The sequence below is a fragment of the Mustelus asterias genome, unplaced genomic scaffold (genome assembly GCF_964213995.1).
Source record: "Mustelus asterias unplaced genomic scaffold, sMusAst1.hap1.1 HAP1_SCAFFOLD_113, whole genome shotgun sequence".
In the NCBI taxonomy this organism is placed as follows: Eukaryota; Metazoa; Chordata; class Chondrichthyes; order Carcharhiniformes; family Triakidae; genus Mustelus; species Mustelus asterias.
This window is the reverse complement of record NW_027590154.1, coordinates 931,946-941,667: the sequence shown is the minus strand read 5'-3', so window position 1 is coordinate 941,667 and position 9,722 is coordinate 931,946. Positions and strand designations below refer to the sequence as shown.

The 9,722-nt window shown below is 42.1% G+C and overlaps 1 protein-coding gene across 1 annotated transcript; it reads left to right on the top strand.

The window, feature by feature from the left end:
- The first annotated feature begins 3,817 nt into the window (after positions 1–3,817).
- Positions 3,818–6,336, top strand: LOC144484505 (FMRFamide receptor-like). Its single transcript, XM_078203025.1, has 2 exons — positions 3,818–3,887; positions 5,435–6,336. Exons 1-2 carry the CDS (start codon positions 3,818–3,820, stop codon positions 6,334–6,336), a joined length of 972 nt encoding a protein of 323 aa, XP_078059151.1.
- The last annotated feature ends 3,386 nt before the right edge of the window (positions 6,337–9,722 follow it).

Below are 9,722 nucleotides of genomic sequence, written 5' to 3'. Positions count from 1 at the left end.
CCCGTGACCCCACCGGATGTTCTGACCCACGGTTTGTCAATGCTTAACCTTATCTCCCTTGGAGTTGCTTTGTAGAGGGCAGTGTCCACTTCACACACATTGACTGATTGCACGGTAAACGAGCATGATCGTCCGTAAGTCATAGAAAAACGTTTGGCCGCACTTCACAGACACAAGCCCGCTGTTCTGTTCCAGCTCCCAGCACAGCAGAATATCCGCAATGTCCCACTGTCCATCCAAATGCAAAACTCCCATTATAATACCATTTCATTTGATTAGATTTCTTTTTATTGCTGGGGTCCTAACATTCAAAAATCCAAGTTGGTCATTGTTGCAGCACCAGGTAAAAAATGTTGATCTCACATTTTAACTCACTGGCTTTCCTGCCGAACAATTTACAGATCAGCATAGAACTCATCAGAAAACTTAACTCTTTATGGGCACCCTTGGGCGGCACGGTAACACAGTGTTAGCACTGTTGCTGCACAGCGCTGGGAACGCTGGTTCGATTTCTGGCTTGGGTCACTGTCTGTGTGGAGTTTGCACGTTCTCCCCATGTCTGCGGGGGTTTCCTCCGGGTGCTCTGGTTTCTTCCCACAGTATGAATGATTTGCTGGTTAGGTGCATTGACCCGAACAGGCGCTGGACTGTGGCGACTGGGGGAATTTCACAGTAACTTAATTGCAGTGTTAGTGTAAGCCTTACTTGTGACTAATAAATAAACTTTACTTTTTCTCAGAAGGAAAATCTGGTGCTGACGGTTGCAATGGAACTTTGACAAATCTTTGTCAAAGGATCATGTGGACTCGAAACTTCAACTCTTTTCTCTCCTTAAGATTCTGCCAGACCTGCTGAGATTTTCCAGCATTTTCTCTTTTGGTTTCGATTCCAGCATCCGCAGTGACTTGCTTTTATCCAGTGTGCACGACAGCGTTGGATGTTCCTCATGCATCCACGGTCTCTGGTTATGTGTTGTGAAAATAACTCATGTTAAAAGAAGGAACTAAAGATATCGATCGCCTCTATGGATCTGTAATCCGGATCTGAATTCCCCGCACACCTGAGTCTGTTGAGGAGGGGATGGTGGGAGCGTTTTTCTGTCACTGGAACTGTCCTCCTCCTTTCCCCAACTGTAAGGAGTTGGGAGGCCGGATCATGTGCTGTTATCTGAGGTATTCTTTCACGCTTTTTTTCAATTCTGCCGGGATTATGTTTACCAACACTCTGAACGCGTTGGCGGGACCTCGGCCGGATCAGAATGCCGGAGCCTTCGACCCGACAGCTTCCCTCAATCCAGCAACTGATGATCCATTTACAACATGATACACCCTACTGAAAATATCCTCGCAGAGTGAACTCTCTCATTTAAACACATGTTCCCTGTACCAGCACAACCTGTGCTTTGTATTTAAAAGAATGTTTACATTTAGTACTTATTATTTTTCAGTTCTGCCACATCCAGAGTTACTGTCCGCAGTGACAGAGAATGAACCAACTCTAGGAAGGACAATGAAGATTGTGGGAGCTCTGTACATGGGGCTCGTTTTGAAGATCAAGCCCATGAACTTATAACTTATAAAAACCGTTCGTTGTCTGTTACGATTCTCCAATCCAGCAACACTCTCTGATCAATAAACCCTGTGGCTGCGGTTAGAGGCTCCAGGAAATAACAGAATCAGTAGGAAGTGTCTCTTAAATATTATAGGCTGCCATGCAGACAGCAACAAAGACCAAGAGGGGACTTCGTAACCACAATACTTCACACAAATTGGCTGATTGTACGGTACACTAGCATGATCGTCCGTAAGTCACAGAAAAACTCCTGACCGCACTTCACAGATACAAGCCGTATGTCGTGATCCATCTCCCCGCACAGCAGAATATCTGCAATGTCCTTCTGTCCATCCAAATGCATAAATCTCATTATAATGACACTTTCTTTGAATAGATTCATTCTATTGCTGGAGTCCTGACATTCAACAATCCAGGTTGATTATTGTTGCAGTACAAGGCAAAAAAACAATTGTTGCTCTCACATTTTAACTAACTGGTTTCCCTGCCGAACAATTTACAGCTCAGCATAGCACTTCTCAGAAAACGTAACTCTTTATCGGCACCCCTTTCCTAGAAGGACAATCGGGTGCTGAAAGTTGGATTTGGAATTTGAACCTCTGTTAGCATTTCACAAACCCTCTGATTATTATTGTGCATTCCCCTTCTTGATTATGACACTAAGCTCTCTGCCTCCGTTAGTGTTGATCGAGCCTTCATCATGATTTCATTGGTACCTGTCTCCTGGTACTAATATCATATTAATGTCATCATCACATTAATTCCACGTTTCTATAGACTTTTTTTATTCTACTCGTCTCTGGTCCCGTGATTATTACACTAGCTCTGCCTCAGTTTCAGAAAACCTTGTTTATCATTATGCACGTCCATGGCATGCTGCCTTAATACATCAGTCACCTATTCAAGAAATTACTGCACAAGTTCCAATCTATACCTGGACGACAATTAACTCGATCACAACTGTTAACGAAGTTGATCCTCTATCTGTTTTCATTATGTTTTCACTTTCCCCGTTGTCACTGCACCAGTCTATCCCTTTGTTTCAATTACACTAGAGGTTGTTACTTAGTACTACTCTAGAACATGTCGCCGTTCATTCTTTGACTTGACTTCATCGCTGTTTATATTACTCTGGATCATGCATCTTCTTACGTAAGCTAGGTCTCCGTTCACATCACATTGACTCGGCCTCGTCCCAGTTATTATTGCACGAGACGACATATCATTGTGCATTGCGTTGGCCTTGTCCCTATTTTCACTGCACTGTTCCGTGTCATGCCCAGGAATTAACTATAGTGACCTCGTCAGTCTTTACAACATTAGGTCGTACCTCCGTTTCAGTAGGTCAGGCCTACAAGACCACACCTTACTTGCTGAATTCGACGTATATCTCAGTTTGTATTAAAATAGGTCCGATTAATTGCTACTGTACGAAACTAAATATCATTTTACTCCTTTCGCTGTGCACGTCGCATTTGGTTTCTTCCTTTATTGTCACCCCAGAGCGTGTATCTTTCTACATTTAATTGCCAGCGTCTCAGTTGCCACTACGCATGGTTTGATATTCGCTTGCCATGCCTCAGTTTTTATTTCACCTAAAATATATATATCTGTTTATCTTATACCAATTGTTGCTGCATCAGAAATTCTGATCCGGAGTACCTTAAGGTCCTTCCTGCATTTGCAGTTTAGCAGTACCAATGAAGAATTCTGAACCTTCAAAATGGCCCAGGATTTTAATGCAATCGTCTCCAGCTCAGTTGTCTGCCCCCGTTAGCTAAAATAGTTTTCAAACAGTTCAGTATTAAATCGTTAACATTTTTAGATGAAACTGAAGACTGGAATACTGAAATGCTTACCAGTAAACCACACACGTGACATAACCTGACACCTGAAAGCAGGAAATGATTGGGAAGTTGGCAGAGTTGGAAATATCTAACACCAGCATTTCTCCCTGAGGAAGACAGAAAGGCATGGCTTGTGGTGGGGCTGGGTGGCTGGACCACAAGTTCGCAGCCATCAGTTCATCCATGAATAAAATGTAATCATCCCCCTTGTGCAAGTTACAAATGGAAGGCATGACACTGTGATTTCATCTGTTTGTTTGGTGAACTGTAACTGACGTGTATGTTGCAATGTAATGGTCCCTCCGGAGACGTTCAGTCAGAATAAGTGAGAGACACCTTGAATGTGTCGCAGATCGAATGACCTTCGCTTTGCTAATTCCGTTAGTTTCTGATAGACAATGCACGGGCCAGCGAATGGACTCTTCTTTGCCATTTCCTATCCCATTCTCGCTGTTATTGGTGCCCCTGGTAAGTAATGAATCCAAATCACATTATTTATTTTCTCTGAATCTACACATTTCTTTTTTCTCTTCTTTAAGAATCGAGCTTATTTTTTCTAATTTTCTGCACCGTCTGTGCTTTCAACCGCGTTTATGATGAATTACCGTGCATTCGTTGCACTTACACTATGAAGCTTACAATATAGCATTTTATTTATTTAGCTGCACATTCATAGAAATACCATTTATTAAATCACTAGCTGAAGTGTATGACTTTGTATGAACACTGATTTATTTTATTGTTGAAATTTGGCTTTTATTCTAATTTACTAAATGTAACCTACTGTTTTAGTGTTATTTAAAATTTAAAGTTCAAGTTTATTCATTATTGTCACATAGGCCTACATTAACACTGCAACGAAGTTACTATGAAAAATTCGGAGCAACGGATCTTACCATGAATATGAGCTTTGGCAATGTAGCAACTTACATTTTCGAGCACTGATATTATTGCAGTGTGGGGAATAAATTATCACAGTTCAACCATCTAGTACATGAATTGTGGAAAAAAAAGATGCATTCAGTGATCACATGAATTGACTGTGCGATTGCTAGAAGGATGCAATGGTTTCAGTGCAGTGAGATCCCACCGGGCAGACTCCATTGTTAACGTCGTATTCCAAATAGCATGTAGAAAATTGAAGAAAGGAATAACCATCACCGATGGAGGGATTAATATGAGGGGACATACAAAATATATGATTGGAGAAATGCTGTGATCTCAGATAGTTGTAGCGGTGGGATGGTGAGAGAGTGGAGGTATTTAATATTCAAAGCAAAAGATTAATGAAAGGGAGATTTACAAATGAGGCCAATGAAAATCATCTTGCAAGAGATACGAGGTTTGACGCGCGTATTTTGGACGAGTTTAAGTTTTTAAAAAAATTCATTCGTGGGACATGGCGTCGTTGGCTAGTCAGCATTTATTACCCACCCTTAGTCGCACATGAACTGAGTGGCTTGATAGGCCATTTCAGAACGCAGTTGAGAGCTGAACACGCTGTTGTGGCTTAGGTGTTACATGTAGGCCAGACCAGATAAGGACAGCAGATTTCCTTTCCTAAGGACATTAGTGAACCAGATTTTTTTTCCAACAAACAATAATTGTTTCATGGCAATAAGTATATTCTTAATTCCAGATTACTTTAACACTGATTTCAAATGCCACCATCTTCCCTGTGGGGATTCGAACTCAGGTCCCCAGATCTTTAGTTACATTTCTACATGAATTTCTAACAATAATAGGCCATCGCCTGCCCTGTTGGGTAGCGAGCTCTGGGCATTGGCACACTGACAAGAGATTGGAGTTCGGACTGGGACTGATAGAAATGTCTCCTGTTTTGGAAATGTTTAATCCAGTGCTAAATTTTGAAAAATTACAAAATAGTTCCGAATAGTCCGAGTCTCGAGGTAACAAAGAGACGGATCAGGAAGGATTTGATAACCAATTGCATTAGTAAGCACATCGAACTTGTCGTCTGCTCAGCAACATCTCTCTCTTCTTATCTCTCACAGCCAACGTTTTGGCGATTATAATCTTATCCCGAGGTCGGTGTGGACTCTCCCGGTGCATCACCTACTATCTGGTAGCGATAGCAGTTAGTGATTTCTTTGTCATCATCACTGGTGTCATCCTGAACCGGATTGGACGGATCTACTTTGGCTACAGTGTGCTTTTCACTCACCGAACATGCGCGCACACCATGATTCTGGGTTCTATCAGCCTGGATGGATCAGTCTGGCTGACAGTGGCTTTCACCATTGATCGTTATGTGGCCATCTGCTGGCAGAACCTGAAAATAAGATACTGCACAGAGAAAACGGCCTTGTTGGTTATCGGCATAGTCTGTGCCCTCAGCTGCATCAAGAACATTCCATTCTATTTCACCTACCAACCATTATTCACCATGGATGGGGTGGCCTGGTTCTGTGATATCAAGACCAGCTTCAGTGCCTCGCCGACGTGGCAGGCCTTTGACTGGCTGGATCATGTCTTAACCCCTTTTCTCCCGTTCATCCTCATCCTTTTGCTCAACGCTCTGACTGTAAGACACATCTTAGCTGCGAGCAGAGCCCGAAGGCTGCTCCGGAGCTCCGAAAGTCAGGAAGACCCTGAGATGGCCAACCGCAAGAAGTCAATTGTCCTGCTCTTTGCCATCTCCCTCAGCTTCCTCGTCATGTGGGTGACTTACTTCGGACATTTCCTCTATGTGCAGATTACAGGCGAGAGCTACTTCAACAGCTTAGATTTCAATGACCCAGAATACATCTTTCAGGAGACGACCAACATGCTTCAATTACTCAGTTCCTGCAATAACGTCTTCATCTACTCTGTGGCCCAGACCAAATTCCGAGGGGAGCTGAAGAAGGTGCTTCTGTGTCCCTTCTCCATTATCACTGGTTACTTTAAACAATAGAAAAGGTGACTGCACATGACTTGGTTGTCGCTTCGCACTCAAACTTGACACAAGGTAAAGAACTGGTGGCCTTAAAATTTAAAAAAAACATTCAGTTTTGTGCATTGATTTAGTGCAGTTTAACTCGTCATGTTTAAGGCAAGTCACTTTATTTCACACCATGTAACTCTTTGTTTTTTTTCAAGTTTAGAATTTAAAACGCTGTCATTCTTTTAAGTTTTGATATCTGTGAGTTGAATGTACTGTACTATGTTTAGCAGACCAATCACTTTCAAGCGTTGATATGTATTTTGGTTAGAGTTAGTGTAACTTGCGTAACTTTGTAATGTTACAAAGCAATTCTGATTTTTTAATGAACTCAGACCAAGCACCGATTGAAGCGACACAAGCATCATTTGGAAAGTAGTTGTCTGATCAAAAACACGTTGCTAAGGTCCAGTTTTAATGACTTCCTGTAGATCAATGAGACATTCCCTGACTCAATATTATGAGATATTGCTTGCTGTGTTATATCTAGTAAATGCAGACATGAAAAGTACACTCATTTACATACTATAAATAGCAATATATTTTATATTTGTAATTTGTAAATATCTTCATTGCATTTAAGGATATAAGCAAATTTACCATTTCATATTTTTTGTTTTAAACGTAAAGAAACTTATTTCACGAAATCATAGAGAAAAGTAACATCGAAATTCAAAACATAGAGTCGCTGAAAGGGGTCTGACGCAAATCAATTAAATGAGGTTTTGAGACGATCAGCTCAAGATATCAATCATGGCGACAAGACAGCAAATTTCCCGCATCCTTAACAAAAGGGCAAGGGAACATTCTGTTCATGAGAGGGATGGTTCCACGAGTAATTAATACTTAGAGGGCCAGTCAGGGCACAATGAGAAATTGCATTAATAGACAACCATCACCATCGAGAACCCAATTGCTAACTGCCCACCCAGACCAATCACAAATTGCTAACGCACCCCGTCGGGCAATTAAGAATTAGCCCCTGCCAACCTAGGCTAATTGTGATGCAATAACTTCATTGGTCACCTGTGGGTTCTACCTTGGAATGAGTTAATCGGCATAAACTTTCACTGAGCACTTTCTGCAGCAAGTGACTGCTGTCCAAAGGAAAGCTGAGGTTACGGGAAGAGAGAGACTGAGTGTCAACCTGCGCCCAAGGACAAACTAGCCTTAGCACGCTAGCTAAGTCCCGCCCTGTATTTAATAGGTATCCACAAAGTATTAAAGATTTCCAGAGTTACTTCACCAAACTGCCTCGTGTGGCCCAAATGATTAAAATGTCAAATGAGCATAATTCGAATTTAAGTTCAAATAATACCTTGAACGTTCATGGCCACGTGCATGTGAAGAGTCGTGAAGAGGCAGGTGGTGTATATTTGCGAACATGAATAATTGTTTTTATGTGTCTTGCGAGCATCTCCAGAGGATGCCATGGTCCCACAGTGGTTAACCCTGCTGCTTAATAGTACCCGGGACTTGGATTCGCGTCTGGCCTTGGGTGATTGTCTGTGCAGATTTTGCGCATCCTTCCCGTGTCTGGGTGGGTTTCTTCCGGTTGCTCCGATTTTCTCCCACTGTCCAAAGATGTGCAAGTCAGGTGGATTGGCCATGATAACAAAAAGTCTCTTCGGGTCCCAAGATGAGTAGTTAGATGGATTAGACATGCTGAATGTGTGGGGTTACGGGGATAGTTTGGGGGCGAGGGCCTGTGTAAGACATTCTGTCAGAAGGTTGGTGGAGACTTGATTGTCCGAATGGCTTCCTTCTGCACTGGAGGGATTCTATAATATTTTCATATACAATATGCAGGTTGACACTCCAAAGATGTGCGGGTTAGGTTGATTGGCCATGCTAAAATTGCCCTTAGTGTCCTGAGATGCGTAGGTTAGAGGGATTCGTGGGTAAATATGTAGGGATATGGGGGTAGGGCCTGGGTGGGATTGTGGTCGGTGCAGACTCGATGGGCCGAATGGCCTCTTTCTGTGCTGTAGGGTTCTATGATTCTATGAAAATATTGGGGGGGGGGGAATGTTTCAAGCACCTGTGGGTGGTAATATAGGTTCCAGCAATCTAATTGTCAGTATGATTCAGTTTGCAGACACTGTCATGTATTGCAATGTAGTGAAGCAAGGTGAAAGACGGATATGATGAGCCTGTTCAATCATTGACTCAACAAGGGAATTCAAAAAGCTATCGGTCTAAGACTTCGCCAAAATATTACTTTTTCGGGATGACCGTGAACCTCGATATTTTCAGCTACAATATTTTTCATAGCGTTTTGTGTGCTCGCTATGTACGAGAGTTGGAGAAGAGGTGCTGTGAGGCGGTGATAGCAGAATAAAACAGAGAAGATAGCAATTCTAGAAACACTTCACCATGACAGGAAACGAATAGCACGCAAAACATGACAATCAGCATTTGGGAATGCACAACACTGACTGACCAATTTGGTCCTCGCTGATCTAAGCGGCCACAATTCTTCGTAATTCATCTGTTGCATCATGCAATTGTTTTCATTTTTTGTGTAATGTATGGCCTGTGGGTACTATCTTCCTCTTCTGGGTGATGCAGAAAAAATGCCATTTTATGTTATCAATTTTTGAACTTGAACCTCTGAGTTGATTTTTTGGTGTGGTCGCAGTGATGGTTTGGGATACAGTGCTGAATAAAATGAATCCGTTGTCCATCCCCCCAGCGATAAGCATCTGGAAACTATATTTCAAAAGAAAGTCAACGTCAAGAAACACATTTTTAAAATATATATCTCTCTTCATCCCTCTTTGGCTCCTCTGCCAATAACTTCAGTTTGTTGTTCTCGTTTTGTTCTGTCCTCCCTGACCTGTGTTATTGGAGAGGTTGCTGTCTCTGTCTTTCGAACAGTTGTGCATTGGTGTGGGACATGTATTTCCACTCGGACTGAGGAGTCTAGAGCCGGAGAACAGCAGTATCAGGCAGCATTATGGGAATTGATCCGCATCACCCCTCATCCTTATCATAATTCAAAACCTCCTTCGGTATTGACATCCATTCTTCCACTAACTGTTGGATTCTACGTGTAACTTCGGTTACTTAATAAGTTTTCCTCACAAACGTGGCTAAATTGTATTCTATTGCCTGAATTAAGGCCTGAAATCCAAATGAATAATGATGAAGTGATTTGATTTGGTTTATTATTGTCACATGTATGAGCATACAGAGAAAAGTATTTTTCTTGCGTGCTATATAGACAAAGCGTACCGTTGATAGAGAAGGAAATGAGAGAGTGCAGAATATAGTGTTACAGTCATAGCTAGGGTGTAGAGAAAGATCAACTTAATATGAGGTAGGTCCATTTAGAAGTCTGATGGCAGCAAGGAAGA

Coding starts and splice junctions, on each gene's coding strand:
- LOC144484505 (XM_078203025.1), top strand. CDS start 3,818: ATGCACGGGCCAGCGAATGGACTCTTCTTTGCCATTTCCTATCCCATT. Junction 3,888..5,434: donor CGCTGTTATTGGTGCCCCTG/GTAAGTAATGAA, acceptor TATCTCTCACAG/CCAACGTTTTGGCGATTATA.